Source organism: Corvus moneduloides, chromosome 7, assembly GCF_009650955.1.
Source record: "Corvus moneduloides isolate bCorMon1 chromosome 7, bCorMon1.pri, whole genome shotgun sequence".
Classification (NCBI taxonomy): Eukaryota; Metazoa; Chordata; class Aves; order Passeriformes; family Corvidae; genus Corvus; species Corvus moneduloides.
The window spans coordinates 23898456-23917414 of NC_045482.1; the positions used below are offsets into that span (position 1 = coordinate 23898456).

Sequence of the window (18959 nt, forward strand, 5' to 3'; positions counted from 1 at the left end):
GTGTGGTGATTTCCAACCCAAACACCCCGGCGCTCAGCGGCCGCATACTTTCCCAGCGTCCCTCCCCTCCTTTATTCCTGAGGACATTGGCAATCAAACCCACGTTGGCCTCATCTCCTGCCCCTGCAGTGAGGTCATCGAGCTGTGTTTGTGACATCCCGGCATTTCCATGGCAGCGCGCTGTGATGTCATAAGCCCCGGTTGCGACCTCACGGCAGGAGGAGAATGATCTTATTAAAACAACATGGTCCCCATCCATGGCTGCTCACAGCCGGGGGACTCCAGTGCAGGGTAGCAGCCAGCAGACAGGCTTGTGGCAGCCAGGGGGATGATGAGGATGGTGCCCTCCCCAGGGCTATGTCACCAGTGGGAGATGGTGATGACACAGGGCATGATCCAGTGCTCAAAGTGGAGGGTGGCCCCCAGGGCTGAACTCCCAGCTGATGCAAATACACAAGCCACATGGTGCTGAAGTGACAGTGAATTTGGGGACAGCCATGCTAGAACTTGCTCCTCAGAGTCCTCCAGGCCTGGCCACAGTGCTGCCCACCTCTGGGACCAAGCGTCTGGGGCCTTATCGGGGTGCAGAGCCCTTTCATGTCAGACTGGCGGGCAGCAAGCAGAGCTGACGAGGACCTGTCCCCAGATCAGAGCCGCCCGGTGCTGACAGCGACTGTGGGGCCCATTCTTAAATTAGACAAGTCCCCCTCCCCCTGGCCAGCACTCCTGGCCCTGCCCCATGGCTGGACACAGCCTGGGATATCGCTGCCCACAGCACGTTGCGTGGCCAGCATGACCCACACACTCTTGCACACACCTGTCCACACACCCCATACTCTCAGGGAGGGCTGGACTGACAGGCAGGAGATGGATGGAGGGATAGAGGGGTGAATGGGAGGATGGACTGACAGATGGGTGTGTGGCTGTCCAGGTCAACAGGCAGGGGATGGGTGGGAAGAGAAATGCATGCATTTGTCGATGGATGGATGGATGAGTGTCCGGACAGCTCAGTAGATGGATGGAAAGACGGCTGTGAGAAAGCTACTTGCAAGTGTGGATGGATGGATGGATGGATGGACAGGAGAAAGGATGGCCCTAGCACTCTTTAGTGGGCCCATGCAGCTCTGGACATTATTGCTCTTTCCAAACAACCTAAGTTTCACACAGCATCTGTCCTGGGAGAGAAGGGAACATCCACGTCCCAAGGGGAGAAAATTTGCCTTTCTCTCTACACTACAGTTTGAGGGCCTGACCTTGTGCTGCTGCAGCAGTGCACCTCACTGCTAGCACGAAATCTACTCTCCACTGCCCAGAAGGGAAACTGAGGCCAAGGAGACTGGCTTGCAGAGCAACAAAGCTGAAACCACCCCTATTCAGGGAGGCATGGCTCTGTGGCCAGTCCCACTGCTTCCAGCTCCCCACAAGTCCATCTGTCCATCCATGGGAAGGACACACATATCTGGGCTGCGAGCGATGCCGCTGTCCTTGGGCCCCCGCGGGCTGTAAACATGATGTCATGTGGCAGCACACACAGCCCGCTCTGTGCGCGGGTCCCCAAATGGGCTTCACAAGTTCTGCGTGGGAGGCATCAACCATGGCCCACAGCCAAGGGAACTGGAGTCAGGAGATAAAATCAGGTTTGCTTTAGGCTGGAGCAAACAGCCTTTTGCCGGAGGAGTAAGGGACAGGGAGAGCAGATGAAGAGAGGAGACACCTCCCTGTCTTGGAGAATTTGGCAGGGAGCAGAGGTGATGTGGGACACTCCAGGAAAGCCTGGCACCGGTCTTGCTGGTCCCAGGTCGGTTCCCTTTGCTCCTACTTGACTTAGAATAACTCCATAGGCACTTGAAGTCACTAATCAGCCAGGACCACTTGAGAGCAGCCTGGGGCTGCCTCCCGTCTCCTGTGATAAGAGGATGCCAGCCCCCGGTTCTCTCCGGCATCCCGTTCTCACGTCCTCGGGGAAAGGTCCTGGCCCACCAGGGTCCCACGGGGCACAAATCAGAGGGAGCCTGGATCAGAGCCTTCTGCCAGATGCTGAGCCCTGCATGGTGGTCGTGGGGGACACACCATCATGCTGGTTGATTTGCCTCTTGTTCCAAAAGCTTTGCGCTGTCCCCAAGCCCTTGCCCAGGTCTGAGAGGTCAGAGAGAAACGAGAGGAAGGGGACCTTTGGGAGAGGGCCAAGAGGATCCCACTTGAACTCTCTGTGTGGGAGAAGAGCAGCTGTCTCCAGACCTGGGATCTGTCCACATCCGTCTTGATGTCCCCCCATGCAGCCCCACTGGCCCCAGCATGGCTCATGACTCAGGCAGTGACAGTGTTGTGACACACAGTTGATGTGACAGGCTATCTCCAGTTCAATGCTTTGGGCTGTTTACAGTCCTCAGGACCCAGGATCAGCCTTCTCACAGCCTGGGCTTTCCTGGGGATGAGTCAAGGGATGCCCTCCCCTGGGACATCCCATTTCCTCCCTCCTGTCTGTGGGAGAGCAAATCGGGGTCAGTGGATGCAGCTCTGGGAAAGATTTCCAGCTCCTGGGTGACACTGCACAAGTCACATAAAGAAGCTGACCCTCCCTCTGAGGAGGACCAGCAGCCAGCAGCCTGCATAAGCAGAGTGTGGTGGATGGTTGAGGGGCAGAGAGTCAGGGGTCCCACAGAGCCTGTATCTGCACCCACAGGTCCTACCGGTGAGATGAGGTCGGACTTGACCACGGGTCTGTGGGATGAGTAGAGTCACAGCATCTCTGGGGCAAAGTGACCCACAGGACGGGACCTGCCACCCCCAGCTTCACATTCCCATGGCTAAAGGCAGTATTTGCTCTCCCGCCTCTGCTACGCTTGTCGCCAAGCTGGGCTGGCCCCGCACTGGAGGACCTCCCGGGAGCTGGCGGTGTCCCCGGCTCCACGCGGCATCCTCCGGCCGTGGATGTGTCATGGCCCAGCCTGTTCCCTTTGGAAGTCCCCGCCGGGCGGCTCTGAGAGGGGCTGACTCACCCAACCCTTCCGGCCCCCTTCCAGCCTGGCCTCTCCCACAACCCTGGCAGTGGCCCCGGAGGAGTCCCCGGCCGGTCCCCGCCGCCGCTCCCGCCGTCCGAGGACGGGGAGCACAGCCTAGCGGCAGGAGCGGGAAGTAGCCGGGATAACGGTGCCCGTCTCCCCGCCCCGAGCAGGTTGCGGGGCACCGGGGACCGGCCTGGGGAGTCGCTGCGGTGGAACAGCCTGCCCTTCCACAAGGCCGAGTGCGAGGGCCTGAACCCAGGTCGGGGCGATCCCAGTACCAGTTCTGTCTGAGGGATGGATGGATGGATGGATGGACGGACGGATGGAGAGCTGCCCTGCGGAGGAGTCAGGGGCACTGGTGGATCAAAAATAGCATATGAGCTGACAATGTGCACTTGCAGCCCAGAAAGCAGATCACGTCTGAGACTGGAAAATAAGAAGCATGCCCAGCAGGGCAAGGGAGCTGATTGTTCCTGCTCCTCTCCACACTCGTGAGAACCTGTCAGGAGTACAATGCTGAGCTCTGGGGGCTGCAGTGCAAGAGGCATGAACCTGTTAGAGCAGGTTCAGACGAGGCTACAAAATGATCGGGGTGCTGGAGCACCTCTCCTGTGAAGACAGACTGAGAGATTTTTATTGTTCAACCTACAGAAGGCTCAGTAACATTTTATTGCAGCTTTTCAATACATAAACGGGTTTATAAGAAAGATGGAGAGAGACCTTTTACCAGGAACTGCAGTTTTTACTCTTTTTGCAAGAGGCAATTCTTTTAAACTGAAAGAGGTGGCAGGATCCCGCTCCCCAGCAAGGGGAAACACAGTTACAGCGGGTTGGGAGAGGCCAAGGCATCCTCTGCCAGGGGGAGTGAGAGCTACAGAGTCTCAGTTTCCCAGGCTGGGAAGCTCACAGAAGTCCTCGGGCCGGGGCTCTCCTGCTGCCCCGGCTCTGAGCCTGGCCGGGGCAGGGCAAGCGACAGAGCTGGCTGTGAGCAGCCATGAGATGGCAGCAGGCGCTCATTCTTGGCTGTCCCAGCCTGGGGTGTCTCAGGGGTGTCTACAGGCACGGGTGTGCCCGTGTCCTACATCACCAGTCCCGGCCCCACTGGCAGGGAGCACACAAATCATCAGCCTAGAGCCCAGAGCGGGACAGTCCCGGTCGCCCGGTGAGACAGGACAGAGGGCAAGAACAGCCACTCACGGGGCTCTCAGACACCTGCCCAGCTCGAGGACGCAACCTCCCTAATCCAGGACCTTGAACCCAATGCCCGATAAGGACGGTTAATGATCAACACTGGTGTCCCAGAAACATGGTGCCGGACGCCCCCGGTGTGACACTTGATCAGAGTACTGCCCTGCCCCACTGTCTCAGGCTGGCCAGAGCAGACATGTCCTGCATCCATGGTGCCAGACACCCCAACAGGGTCCTACTCATGGGCTGGACAGCTTCACCTGCACCAGCCTGAGGCAGGAACTGGTGCTGTTCTCTCTCTGGCATGAAAACATACCAAATCCGCCTCCAGTTTGTTGCCAGCAGCTACAGTGGGCTTATCAAGGTCTCCCCATTCGTGGTCCTGGCTGGCAGTGCCTGGAGGAAGTGTTGAGCCTGGGACAGTTTGGACCCAGCTCCCATGGCACCATCCTGCACTGCTGGGGGACAAGGCAAACACCAGGGGATGACAGGCAGGGGACAGGAGGCCTCAGTCCAGGAGGGCAAGCAGGCCTGAAGAGCAGGCCCAGTGGTGAGCCTGGTGCTGACGCAAGGTGTGCAAGGTCTGGGATGTGGTACCCAGTGCCAGAGTGCAATGCCAGTGCTGGCACATATTGTGCCCTGCCTGGTGCAGCGCCCAGTGCTCGTGCCTGTGCCTGGTGTGCAGTGCCTAGCACCCAGTGCCTATGTGCAATGGCCAGGATGCAGCACCTGGCGCTGGTACCAGTACTGGTGCCACAGGCTCCGTTGTGCCAGGGTGCTGTACCTGCCGTGCCATGCCAGTGCTGGCTGCCAGCTCCCTTATGCATAGTGCCATCACGCACAACACATGGCACCCAGTACCAGTACATGGCACTGGGTACTGCTGATGCCAATCCCAGTACCTAGCACCCTGTGCATGGTCTGTGAGGCTGCTGAGCAGTGGCCGATGTCCAGCATTTGGTGTACGGCGCACGGTACCCGGCGTGCTGTAACGCGTACCCAGCACGCCGCAGCCGGTCTCCACGGCCCGGTAGCGGGTGTGCCTCAGCCGGCACAAGGCGCACGGTACGGACTGCTCAGTGCCCAGTCCCCCCCGAGCAGCAGCCGGTACCCCGCATCCAGAGCGCAGCAGCCGGGGCCGGTACCCGTTGCGCAACGCACCGGGTGCGCGATTCTCTATTCCCGGGGCGCGGTACCCAGTCCGCGACGCTCGGTCCCCGGTGCGCGGTGCCCGGTGCCGGTGCCCGGTTGCCGCCCCCGCACCGCCCCCCGCACCGCCCCCGGTGCCGCCCCCCGCCACCCTCGGTGCCTCCCCGCCCCGCCCCGTCCCGTGCGCTGCCGACGGAGCATGGCGGGCCCGAGCGGCGGGGCCCGGCGGCCGCTGCTGCCGCTGCTCCTGCGCCCCCGCCCGCCGCCGCCGCGCAGCAGCCCGGGACCGTCGCGCAGGACCGGGGGCTCGGCGGCAGCGGCGGCGGGGCCGGCGCGGCTGAAGGGACCGGAGGAGCTACCGGGGCCGGGGCTGCTCCGTACTTTCGTCTGGCTATTCCTGCGGGGCTACCTGCTGCACACGCACCGGCTGCAGGTGCGCCGGGGCAGCCCGGCCCGAGGGCTGCGGGGGTGCGGGGGTCGGGGTGCGTGGGGGCCTGGCGACCCTGCGTAGGGTCGTAGGTGGGGGGAGGGTTGGGAGGGGTGCATGGGATGGAGTGGCTTCCGGGGGGGCTGCAGGGAGGGTGCTGTACCCGGGGGGGCTTTGCAAGGGAGGGAGTGGGTGCGAGCTGGGGGCAAGGGGAGATGGGCTCCAGGGACGGGGATAGCTGCCGACAAGTGACGGCAAGGAGTTGAGCGGGGGCGGCAGAGCAGGGGAGCAGAGCGACTGGGCGGTAGAGCACCCGGCACAGTGGGGTAATGCTGGGGCCAGCAGGTAGAGAGGGGCCAGCAGAACCGGGTGACCTCAGGAGGGTCCAGCCAGCCTAGGGGTGCTCCAGCATCCCCGAGCCGGCCAGGCAGCTGAGGGCAAAGGTTCGGGGGCATCTCACAGGGTCCTGGCATCCCTGGGCTCCCGGGGAAGGGCAGCGGTTTTGGGTGCAGGTGACCAGACAGGTTTTTGGGCAGATGATACCCAGGCAGGCAGGGGAGGGATAGGCAGAGGTATTTGTTTTCTTCAGTCAACATTTCCTCATACGTCGGATGAAGCAAGCAATGGGCTTGGCTGGCTGCAAGCCAGGCAGCATCTTCCAGCGCCCTGGAGCTCTGACCAGCCTGAGAAGTGTGCAGGATCAGGCCTTCCTGGCATCTCAGAGCACCAGACACTGCTGGTTGGAGAAGGGGTTGTCACAGGACAGTGGGATTTCAGGGTGTAGGCACCGGAGCTGCCTCCTGCTCCCTCCTGCCCTTGGGACACCGAGCACAGCCTGGCTTTGCGGAAAGATGCCCACATGCCCTGGAGGTGCCTTTCCCCAGATCCAGGCAGCTCTGGCTTCTCACATCCCAGCTCTCCAAGGCCTGCACTGTGCCAGGTCCTGGCTGCCAGCAGATGCTGGTGGGCAGGCTTCAACCTGGGGCACAGCTGCCCCATGCCCACGAGCTGCCTGCAGTACCAGGGTGGCCGTCCTTCCCCCTCCTCCTGCCACCATGCACGAAGAACGTCTCCCCGTGGTGACGAATCCAGCTGAATCCAGGCGCAGGCTGCGATGCAGACAGTCACCAAGGGAGATTGTACCACGTGCATCCCCGCAGCCACGGGGAATGGGGACCAGGGTTTCCCTGCTAGGTCCCCTGCATCCCCCCCAGGCTTGGCCATGCTCTGCAGGGGCTCTGTCAGTGCCTGGGTGGGATGGAAAGTGACCTTTGGACATGGCCCTGTGCAGATCCACTTGCAAAGGGATGCCCAGCTGCCCCCAAGGGATGCGCTTGGAGGTCACGGCGCGCCCTGCCAGGGAGGCAGGCATGGCACCTGTGGCTGCAGACAAGGAGAGGGGAGCTGCAGCCACCGGAGCCCAGAGCAGGGCAGATGATGGTGAACGCCCCCTAGCTAGCTTGTGAGCCTGTGGTCCCAGGGCCCCAGGGGCCCCAGGCCGTGCCTGTTCTGGGAGCAGCCCAGTCATGCCCTAGCCTGGTGCTGCCCTCCCACTGATCATTAACCACCCTTACTGGGTGGTGAGTTCAAGGACCCAGTCAGCAACTGTTGTCCTCAGGTTATGAAGAACTGGGGCCATGCTGGAAGCAGCAGGACTTAGCCCTGCTGGTGGCTGCTGCAATGGTCCTGCATCTCAGCACAGTCCTGTGCTTGGCAGTTGTCTCTGTCCCTGCTGTCCTTTCTTGGTCGTCCTTCCCCAAAAGACCCACCAGGCTCTCTCTGCAACTCTGGGGTGGGTGAGGAGAGTGCCAGTCTGTGCTGGGGGGTCAGTGCCTGGTGTGCTTAGTGCTGGCAGAGGAAATGAGCCTGGAGACACCAGCCCAGGCCATCTGCAGAGCACTTCAAGGATGCTGCCAGCTTGGGGGATCAGAGGCAGGTGCTTGGGCCCAGCTGATGCTGAGGGGGTCCCATGGGATGGTGTGCAGGACAGGCACATTCCAGGGCAGCATGGGGGCAGGGGGGATCTGACCCAGCTTGTCCCATTGACCCTGCCATGCTTTGTTCATCGCAGGTGATATCCCGACGTCTTTATGGACCTATCTGGAAGTCGACCTTCGGGCATTATAGGAACATCAACATTGGGAGCCCAGTGGTGCTGGAGCAGCTGCTACGGCAGGAGGGCAAGTACCCCATGCGGAGCGACATGGCCCTGTGGAAGGAACACCGAGACACCCGGCGCTTGCCCTATGGACCCTTCACCGAGTGAGTCCTGCCGTGGCTGTGCTCTGTGGGCAGCACACATGTCCTGTCCCTTCCTTAGGTGTAGAGCCCAGGTGGCAGTTTGCATTGCTCCCACTCCTGCAAGCTGCGTGCCCCCACCAAGTAGAAGGGCATGGCTGTGGCGGGTGGAATGGACCCCTGGGATGGTGCCAGCCTGGGGTAGGGAGTATGCACACAGGGACTGGGGAACTGCTGCCAGCCACTGCCCCCTGCCCGTCCGTGCCCCCAGCGCTGAGCTTTGTGCCCATCCAGGGAAGGGGAGCGCTGGTACCGCCTGCGCCAGGTCCTCAACAAGCGGCTGCTGAAACCCTCGGAGGCGCTGCTGTACGCGGATGCCATCGGGGAGGTGGTGTCAGACCTGATGGTGCGGCTGCGGGAGGAGCGGAGCCGCAGCCCCTCAGGGGTGCTGGTGGGGGACGTGGCCAACCTGCTCTACCGCTTTGCCCTGGAAGGTAGGGGGATCCTCGCCCTCACCCCTGCCCTGTCCCACTCTTCCCATTGCCCCGGAGGTCTGGATACTGTTTGTCCCCTGCAGGGATCTCTTATATCCTCTTCGAGACCCGCATCGGGTGCCTCAAGCAGCAGGTCCCTGCTGAGACCCAGCACTTCATTGACTCCATCAACCTCATGTTCAAGAACTCCATCTTTGCCACCGTCCTGCCCCCGATGGAGCCGCAAGGTGTCTGCCCTTCTGGGACCGTTACCTGGACAGCTGGGACACCATCTTCGCCTTCGGTGAGCGGTGACAACGGGGGCCCGGTATGGTGGCACTGGACTCCTTAAGGACCCTCAAAAGTGGGACAGTCCCTGCCCACATGTCCTTTTGGCAGCCCTCGCTCTGTCAGCTCTGGTTCCCACTCTCTGTCCCTACAGGCAAGAAACTGATTGACCGAAAGATGGAGGAGCTGGAGGGGCAGGTGGAGCGTGGCAAGGAGGTGTCTGGCTACCTGAGCTACCTGCTGGCCAGTGGCAGACTCAGCCTGGATGAGGTCTATGGCAGCGTGGCCGAGCTGCTGCTGGCCGGTGTGGACACGGTGAGAGCCAGGAAGCTGTTGCTTGGGGATCCCTGGTGAGCTCTATGCCCAGCCCTTGCAAGCTCTAGCCTGGTTGCTGTGGGGCTGATGCCCCACAGGGGCAAACCCTCAGGGATCAGTCAGTACTGACCCTATCCTCTGCTCTGCTTCGTGCCCTGCTCCCTGCCTCTCTCTGCCCTGTGCTTGCTGCCCCTCACGCCTGACTTTTCTGTGTACCAGAGCAGGGGCTCTCTGGTGCTGTACTGATGCTGTGCTTGGCACAAGGCTGCTCAGGTACCAGCCCCAATTCCTTCACTCCCCCCGGTGCTCCACTCCCCCAGACCTCCAACACGCTGTCCTGGGCCTTGTACCACCTCTCCCGGGACCCAGACATCCAGGAGACCCTGTACCAGGAGCTGAAAGCTGTTGTGCCTGCCGACCGGTTTCCTGCTGCTGAGGATATTCCCAAGTTGCCGATGCTTCGGGCCATTATCAAGGAGACTCTGAGGTACATTCCAGCCTTGTCCCTGCCCTGAGGTCCTGGTCACCAGCCCCTTCCTCAGAGGGGATGCACCAACCAGGCAGGATGCAAGGCTGAATTTCAGTCCCTCTGGACTGCAAATATCCACCTCCCCCTCCGGGGAGCTGCTGTGCCCTGTCCTGCCTGTGGCTCTCTCCCTCTGGGATCTCCAGGTGAGTCCTGCTCCCCCACTAACTCTCCCCATATCCCAGAGTCTACCCTGTGGTGCCCACCAACGCCAGGGTCTTCTATGAGAAGGACATTGTCATTGGAGACTACCTCTTCCCCAAGAATGTGAGTGGAGGCTGTGCTGTGGGAACCCCCACTGTGCTCAGTGGGGCCAGGTGGGGTCATTAAACCCCACTTCTTGCCCTGCAGACCCTCTTTGTCCTGGCGCACTACGCGATGTCCCACGATGAGACCTACTTCCCCGAGCCCGAGCGGTTCCTGCCCCAGCGCTGGCTCCGGGGACATGGCTCCCCTCACCACCCCTTCAGCTCCATCCCCTTCGGCTACGGGGTTCGTGCCTGTGTCGGACGCCGCATCGCTGAGCTGGAGATGCACCTGGCCCTTGCCAGGGTAAGTAGGGATCCCCCCACTTTGGGTATCTTGGCATGAGCTGGGATGGGGGGTCCCCAGGGAGTCACCAGGGCAGTGCCAACCCCCCTTCTCCCCACAGATGATCCAGGCATTTGAGGTGCGGGCCCGGACCCCCGTGGCGTGGAAGTGACATCTGTGTCCCGCATTGTCCTGGTGGCCGACAAGCCATCAACCTGGAGTTCATCGCTCGCCAGGAGCCCCACTGACTGCACGTCCACCCCCACCCTGGGTGCCAAATGGAGATCCCCCTTACTGCCCCACAAGGAGGGACAGGAAGGCAAACCCCTTCCCTGGCCAGCTTGGACTAGGGGGCTCACAGCCCCACAGTGGGAAAGGTGGGGGGGACGTGCCCCCAAATCACCCCTGGGGCATATCTCCCTGCCCAAGAATCAGCAGGAGGTTTGAGGAACTGCTGTGCCTTTGACACATCTGCAGTGGGGTTGTGTCCCCGTCCTCCCCCCCCCCCCCCATCCTGTGCCCAGCTGGGCTGTCTCAAGAACCTGGGAGCTGTTTTGGGGCTGGGGGAAAGCAGGGAGGGGGCTTGCAGCCATTCGGTGTCTCCTTCGTCCCGTCCTTGTGTAGCTGCGCGTGGATCTGTGCCTGGAGCCAGGACATCTGGGTCCTCTCTGAACAGCTGACATTGGCCTCAGAAGCTTCTCTGTGCCTCAGTTTTCCCCTTGCCCCCAGGGGAGGGTTGAGTGCTGGCGGGGTTTGGGGTTTGCACCTTTCCCAAGGGATGGAGCCAGCCCTGGTCCTGGGAAAGCACAGCAGTAACACAGCACATTCCCCATGATGGGAGGAGGCCTGTCACCACCCAGCACTGGTATTGTGTCCCCTGGCAGAGCCAGCCAGCACAGGAGGGGGGTTTAGTTCCTGGGACTTTCCACTGTCAGCCGTTATTGCACTGAGATGCTGATACGGAGTCACGAGAATGGCAGGGCTTGCTGCAGGCAAAGTAGGAGGAGAAAGATGAGCTCAAGCATCCCCTACCCCCAAGCCAGGACCATTTCAAGGCTCAGAGCTGGTAGCAGTCACAAGCCGGGGACGCACTGCCATTTGCCCACGGTCCTCGAGGGCTGGGGCACGGGACATTTTTAAACACTGAACCCCTCACACTTTCCCTCTCTTGGACTGAGGGAAGCAGCAGGCAGAAACCTTGCTGTTACCAAGCCTGCTGTCCTCAGGGTGTCCCTGAAGGGACCTGCACACCAGGAAGATGATTAAGACTGCATGCCCTGTGTCCCCATCCCCTTGGTTCTGCCCACATGGGCAGAGGTGCTACTCTGCCAGTGCCACACTTGCTGGCAAGCAGCCAGTACCCCTTCCCCAGCCTGGGTCTCTCCAGAGGAGTCATGTCCAGCTTTACCCCAGAAAGGCAAGAGGCAGTTCTTGGATCAGGCTGCTTTGTTACAGCAGGGCTGAATAGACTAACAAATAAATAAATAGCCCCTGCCCACCCCAAAACGTGCACAGGGTTTCCATGCAAGTGCCCATCCTGGTGCCAGCTCTGGCACAGACTGTGCCTCTGCCAGAGAGCTCCAGCCCCATGTGACCCTACAATAAAAAAGCCTGTGTGTGCAGCTGAGCCTGCGCTACCAGGCACTGGGCACAGACAGCAGGACTGTGTTCACTAGGAGGGAGCCACAATAGAAACGCTCGAATCCAGCAGCAGGATGGCAGTGGGGTGGCCAGGTCCTCTGGGGCTACACGGGTCTCTGTGCCCAGCTGCAGGCATGTTGCATCTCCTCCAGCACAGTGCCCACTGAGCATCACTGTGTGCTCACTGGAAGGAGGCACCCCTGGGTCCCATTTCCAGTGTTTCTGCCTCTCCAAGACAGGCAGGATCTAGCCCTGGACTCAAGACGAGCCCTAGGACTGGGGTGAACAGACATGTCCTCCCCACAGAGAGCCTTCAGGCCCAAGCCTCCTTCTCACAGGTCACGCAAGAGATCCCCAAGAGCAGCATTTGGTGTCTTCAGAGTGAGGATCGGTCGATGCCTGTGGGGCAAGAGGGTGCAAGACCATAACCCCAAATCAGTGTTGGACTGGGCACCTGTGACATGGTCCCCCCAACTCATCCCAATGGACACTCGGTCTTTCCTCCATTCCTTGCTTGTATGCAAGCCCTGGGGTAGGAGGGAGGGCAGCTTGGCTGGAGAGGGACATTTCAGTGGCTCCCTGCAGCTCCTGACATAGCCACCCCTGTGGGCACCAGGGATGGGGTGAGCGAAGATACCTGATAGGGAAATGGAGGGATGGGGGCAAGGGGGATATCCCATGTGTGGCTAACACACACCATTCCCAGTCCTTTTCTGTGCAGAGCAGCTGGGCACTGCTGGGGGAACTGGTGGGCACAGACCTGTCCCAGCCCATTCCCTACCACCACCCCAAAAAAGCATCATTACCTTTGGGAAGCAGTTGGGAACTGGAGCTTGCTCCCCCTCCTCATTTCACCCCTAAAGAGGTGCCACAGTAGGTGCCAGGGCCATGCCCACCCATAGCCAGTGAGGATTCACCAGGCAGTGGGTGAGCAGAGCCAGCTGCACATGGCCAGGCAGCATGGTTTCCAGTGCCACCTGGGAGTGAGCCCTGTCTCTGGAGCAGGCAGTTTTGGGGCTGCTGCAAGTGGAGGGGGTGGGGGGCTCTGCCAGCTGGGGGTTGGCCACATTTTGCATATGGCTAGTGGTGGGCAGCATGCCTGGGGGTGCAAGTGGGGATCTGTCCCCTCTGTGTCCCTTGGGAATGGCACTGGAGGTGCTTAGGTCTCGGGGGGAATTGAGGCGAGATCAAAACTAGGCTTTTGTCTTGGGGTGCATCACACCCCAAAACCCTCATCCAGTCCAAAGCCCAGGGACCTGCAAAACCTGCATTCCCACACGCTGCCTGAATGGGCTCTGGCAAAGTGCCTCCACTGAAGGTGCCCCCATCCTTCCTCAGAGTCACCAGAGATGCCCTGTGATCCTTGTGTACTCCTGGGTCAAGCAACATCTGGGTCCTGCTGTCCCTGCTTGGGCACCCAGCACTGCCAGACCCCAGCCCCAGCCTTCTCCATCCCCCAGGACCACTCTGGATGGGGCAGAGGCAGGTTGCCTGAGCAGGGAGGTAACAAGGTGCAGGTGACCCAGCAGCAGGGCAGGGACAGGCCACACAATAATGGTGGGTGGTGCCTACCTGAAGTGAAGAGAAATTAAAGGTGGCAAGTGGAGTAAGATGGAGCGTCGTGGGCTAAGAGTTAAGAGCATCGATACCTGCGGGAGTGAGCACAAGGGCCTGCAGGATGTCAGAGAGGGAGATGATGCCCCGCGGGTACCGGTTCTCATCCACCAGAACCAGGCGATGGACCTGTGGGTGCAGGCAGGGCATCACAGGCAGGCTGGGCAGCTGGCAGTGGTGGCTGGTGCTGGTACAAGGCACCCCAGCCACTCACCTGCTCCTTGGCAATGCGGTCAATTATGTCCTCCATAGGTTCATGGGGGGTAGCAGGTGAGGACCCCCTCCAGGCAGATACTGCGTTGCTGCAGTGCCTCCCTCACACTGATGTCCAGGTTGTTGTAGGTCTTCTGGGCTGCCAGGTGCTGTGGTAGATGCGACCCCCATTCAGCGCCCCAAGGTGTCCTTGCACCCCGTTGTGCCAACAATGCATGCATGACACTGCATGTGGGGTGGGTTTGCACGGGCACAGAGAGGTATGAGCTCCCATCAGTGCATGCAAGGGGCCAAACTGGAACCCGGGCATGCAAACACCCAGGGTACTCACAATGACATCAAACCGGGAATACAGGCCAACCACTTGCCCTGCAAAGAGAAACAATGCAGGGGCTGTGGAAGGGGTCCTTGGGACCACCTGCCATGTTCCTCCCACACCCCAAGGGGCAGCCCAAGGGCCAGGAGAGGGGGTTTGGGTAGGGAGGGTACTGGAGCTGCTAGCAGAGGGAGAGAAGGATGTCACTTTTTCCCTCCCCAGGTACCAGCATCATTGATGACAGGCAAGGCGGAGACACGGCGATCCACAAAAATCTCCAAGGCAGTGTAGATCGGGGCAGTCTCGGGCACAACGGCCAGATCACGGAAGGTGCCAATGCACAGTTCCTGCACTGTTTTCTTCAGGAAGTGTGGCTTGGGAATGGTAGAACCCTTTGATGGGACAGGGCAGGGCTGGGCTGGCACCTATGCACAGCTTGACACCCTTGTCTGTGCCCTACACACCAGCCACGTGTGTGCACACACAGCCCCGACACTCACAAAGATGTGGAGAAACTTGAGGATGCGCTTGTGCGTCAGGATGTGCAGGACATTGCCTGAGACAGGCTCAATGACAGGCAGGCGGTGGATTTTGTGCTTGATCAGGGAGTAGACAGCGTCGAAGAGGCTGTGGGTGATGGGGACATCATGGGGGGATAGGGCTGCATTCCAGGCACACACACACCCCCACTCCAAGGTGTGTGCTCTCCCCCCCAGTGGGCAGGCTCTCACCTATCACTCGGAGAGATGGAGACTAGTGGCTTGAAGGAGCCCTGCAGGTACACCTCTGCTAAGGGAGAAAGCTATGAGAGGGGGTCCTGCAGTCCTCTGTTGCAGCCCCACAACACCACAGCCCACCTCTATGCCCTGTGTGACAACATCAGCCCAGCCACCCACATCACCCCATGATTTTTACCTCTCCAGGTCTCAATCTTGTGCTCCTCCAACTCGTAGATCTGAACCTGAAGGCAAGGAAATTCCCTGGTCATGGTGGTTCCATGGGGTACTGAGGGCACTCTGGGACACTGCCCCCTTCCCTGGGCATCACACCCCATCACCCAAGCACAGGGATTACATTCTGGAGGCCAAGCAGGGGAGCAACCAGTGGATGCTGGTCTGGCCCAGAATCATCCTCTGGTCATTGTCTAGTGATTAAGAAGGGACCAGGAGTGGTGGGGACACCTGCTCCCTGCCCCATGCATGTCCTGGTCCCCCGAGCTCTCCTCACTGCACTCACCAGAGGCGAGCGGTAGTAGCGGTGGAGGATGTTGATGAAGTCGGTGATGGTGAGCATCCCTGTGGAGATGTGTGGGACTGGCAGCGCTGCCTGCACCCTCTCTGCAAGGCAGGGGAGGGGGCCACGCATCGCTGCTGGCACTCACCCACAAAGCTCTGCATCTTGCTGTCCCAGAGAGGGGCAGCACGCACCCCGTTGGCCACCAGTGCCACAAAGGCTTTCTTGATCTGCTGGCAGAGTGCAGAAGGGTTCAGAGGGTCCCCAAGCCTGCTTCTTCACTGCCCATCCCCACTCATCCCCCAGGTTATCACCTCCAGGGAGATGTCGAAGATGACAAGCTTGCAGCTGGTGGGGATGGCATCATAACAGCAGTGGCTCATCAAGAAGTGCATGTAGACGTCAGCATCAGGGTTCTGAAACTCAGACTCTGGGCCCAGCCCCAGTATCTCATTTCCCAGTGTGAAGGTGACAGGTCTCCTGTATTCTTCCTCCTCCTCTTCCTCCTCCCTGGGGCATACAGCCTTCGGAAATCCTGCAGGCAAAGCCACCCCAGCCCTGGCCAGTGAGCTGAGCTGCTGGGTCTCAGCACCCTCCCACATGGGGGGGAGCAGGGAATGCTCCCGAAAGAGCCCCCCTGTACCCCATTCCACAGGGGCAGCACATAGCACTGCAGTTCTCCAGCCTGGGGCACACTCCAGCTGAGGAGAGGGGTATGGGCAGGGTGGGCAGAGGACCAATGCACTTGTCGCACAAGTAAGGCAGTCCCCCCTGCTACACACCTAGACTCTTCCTGCTACGCACCTTCCTCCTCAGGGCATGCAGCAGCATCCAGCAGCGCCACCTGAGAGGGCACACAGCAAGGAGGGGTCAGCAGGAGTCAACCCAGTCTTTCCCCCGCATCCATGGATTCTGCCTGCACCCACCCAGCTGCTCTGGTCCACCCAAGCCGGGCAGAGAGGACTGTCCTTTCAGGGCGGGGATGGGGGCTGGGCTCAGTCCCCAGCCCTCCTGGGCACCCCCCACCAGCCCAGGAGCCCCAGAGCCTGCAGTCTCCATGGTGGCTCCGGTCCAGGACACCCAGCTTGTCCTCCTGCTCTGGGGAGACAGCAGGGGTTTCCAGAGCAGGACAAGGCATGGATGGCAGGACCTCCTGCCTTCTCTCTTGGAGGTTGGAGCCCAGCATGTCCCACAGCAGCTCTGCGCCCATTCTCTCCCAATCCCAAGGTGTAAATCCCAGTCTTGCTTCTTCCCATGCCAAGAGCCTCACCAGCCCCATTGGCCCCTCCCGGGGACCAGGTTCATCCCAGGAAACCTACATTAACAAAGCGGCAGCCTGAGAAGGAAGGGAGGCCACAGGGCCAGACAGCTGACCCTGTTCCCCCAGTCCACAGGAGACCCTACTATAGTACAGCAGCACGTGCAGAGGGAAGAGCAACCCCAGCCACAACTTGCCTGACAGGGCCAAAGTTTACAAGCCACCCTAAAATAACGAAGGCACAGGGACAGGGACCACTGCCTAAGGAGCCTAAGAGCCAACACCGAGAAGAGACCCTGCGACACCGTCCCCCAACCGTTCCCAAGGGGCTTGGCACAGCTGGGACGAGGACGTCCTTGTCCCCATGGCTGCATGGCCGTGGGAAGGGGCCCATCAGCTGCCCACATTCCCCCACCCCAGGGGTGACCTGTCCCCGGCGGGGGGCTGTCGGGTCGGGCCCCCCACCCAGCCTGACGGTACCTGGGACGCAGCGGGGCCACGGAGCCGCTCCATGCTATCTGCGGGGCAGCGCTGCTATTCTGGGCCCGCGGCTGGCGTGGCCCTGGCAGATAGAGTGTCAGTGAGCAATGTCAGCCATGCCCCCGCCGCCAGCGCCGCCGGCGGGGGGGGGCGGGGGGGGAGGACACAGCCGACACCACCGAGCAGTCGCCCGCAGCCCCGGCTGAAGTAGGGTGGTCGCGGCCGCGGGACAACGCTGGCCCTGGGGACCCGATGGAGGGGGCGATGGAGCCATGGCTGGGGGCAGAGAGCGGAGGGACACCCCGCTCCGTGCAGCCCCGTCCTCCAGGAGCGGTGCTCCGTGCCGTCGGGACGCGGTCCTGCCTGCCCGGTGCTGCCCCGCCCCGTCGCGGGGGGGGCACAGCGTGGAGAATGGCTGGGTCCAGCCACGGGCTGAGTGGATGCGGACCCTTTGTCTTCGACGCTGCCCAGCCCTGCCCGTCCCTGCCCGGGGTCCTGCTGCAGCTCACTGTCCGCGGCCACGCTGGTCCCACAGTGAGGCACCCCGACCTGTGGGGTAACCTCCTTCCTTGCCACGGGGCCACCCCCTCCTCTCGCCCCCTGCCCGCTCCCCGGCTCCATTTTCTGTTTCGGGGAGGCTGTCGGGCTGGCCCGGGGCAGCTGCGGGCGAGCTACAGGGTTGGTGGCTACAGGACCAAAGGGACAGGGCTCTCTCTATCTAGCTGCAGGGAGCAGCTGGATATTGGCCCATGGTGGGGTAAAAGAGTTCCCTGGTGCTGCCTCACAGCAGGCAGGAAGAGGAGGGATGGGGCCAAGGCCTCGGTGCTGGCTGACAGGATGGCCCAAATCCCGCAGTGGTGCAAGGGCCCATGGGGCCAGGCCCTTACAGCTGTGCTGTGCAGAGCAGCCTGGCTCCAGCCTGGCCCTCGTGGGTGCTGGCAGCAGGGAAGAGAGCAGGCATCTCCACTTTCGGAGGCTATTTTCAGGTGCTGGAGAGAAGCCGAGGAGAGATGAGATTGTCACCAAGGAGACCAGAGAACAGGGCCCGGCACTGGAAACGGTGGGCTGTGAGAAGAGGGGAGGGAAGGGCTTCCTACCAGACCCAGGGCCCACACATGAGGCTCAGCACCTTCTCTGGGCCCCAAGAACCTGCCCAAGCACCAGCATCCAACCACCAGGCTGCGGGGCAGAACCCTGAACTGGCAAAGGCCAGCTCTGGGCACCCAACCCTTCCTACCCCTCCTGTAAGGCTGGGGTGCATTGTTCCCCTTGGTTAATGATGCATGGGATAGTCCACAAGACATAAGGAAGACCCCAGACCAAAGCAATTATACTGGAAGCTGCTCCTCCATGCATGGGGGTATGTTTACCTGCCATAGGGCAGCAAGGATTACCCCTAGAAGGACAGGGAAAAGCGGGGTGGTAGCACAAACCCTCCCTGTACCAGAGCCCAGTGAAGCACGAAAGAGGTGCACTTCCACCAGACACAAAGAGGTCAGGGAAAGGAAAGGCAGATGAGAACCAGGAGAGCAGGGTGAGTGTTTACTAGAAATCCTTGAGAAACAAAGTAGAGAGCAGGCCAAGGAGAAGAGCACCAGCCTGCAGTCCGTGCACACATGCTGCAGGGCACACCAGAGAGCCAATGGCCTTGAGAAGGATGCTCCCCCCCCAGCAGCCCTACTGCTCCCACAACAAACTGGAGCCACACTGGTACCCATGGTCTGTCCTGAGCTGCGATGTGCAAGCCTGAGGTCTCCCACAGAGCCTGGTATTGGGGGAAGGCAAGATGTTGGCACAGACATTCAGAAGGATAAAAACTGGGGCAGTTTTACTCCCTCCCAGGAGTGGGGTAGTGGCTGGGGACTTTTCTCCAGGGGCCAGGCTGCAGCAGGGCAAGAGCAGACTCAGCTGCCAGCGACTCAGGACACATATACAGGCAAGCAAGGACTCAGCCCGTGCTGACTGGGGACAAGAAGGGCAGGCTCAGCCAGCTCCCATGCAGCAAAGAAACCACCATGTCAGGCTTTAAGAACAGTCTAGGAAAAAAGGCCAGATAACCCGCAC

The 18959-nt window shown here is 60.9% G+C and overlaps 2 protein-coding genes across 2 annotated transcripts; one reads left to right on the forward strand and one right to left on the reverse strand.

Moving 5' to 3' along the window:
- Positions 1–5526: 5526 nt before the first annotated feature.
- On the forward strand, positions 5527–10440 carry LOC116446469 (sterol 26-hydroxylase, mitochondrial). Its single transcript, XM_032114316.1, is given in 13 exon segments — positions 5527–5775; positions 7841–8031; positions 8302–8501; positions 8585–8709; positions 8711–8731; positions 8733–8784; positions 8923–9083; positions 9404–9570; positions 9795–9876; positions 9961–10161; positions 10262–10285; positions 10288–10348; positions 10351–10440. Coding segments are annotated over 13 exon segments (1557 nt in total). The 5' UTR covers positions 5527–5541; the 3' UTR covers positions 10389–10440.
- Positions 10441–11530: 1090 nt separating this feature from the next.
- PRKAG3 (protein kinase AMP-activated non-catalytic subunit gamma 3) lies at positions 11531–18318 on the reverse strand. The gene is given in 14 exon segments (XM_032114320.1): positions 11531–12180; positions 13431–13524; positions 13610–13657; positions 13659–13757; positions 13940–13977; positions 14151–14316; positions 14425–14551; positions 14656–14710; positions 14840–14885; positions 15161–15219; positions 15306–15387; positions 15472–15692; positions 15962–16001; positions 16896–18318. Coding segments are annotated over 14 exon segments (1131 nt in total). The 5' UTR covers positions 16929–18318; the 3' UTR covers positions 11531–12157.
- Between the last annotated feature and the right edge of the window lie 641 nt (positions 18319–18959).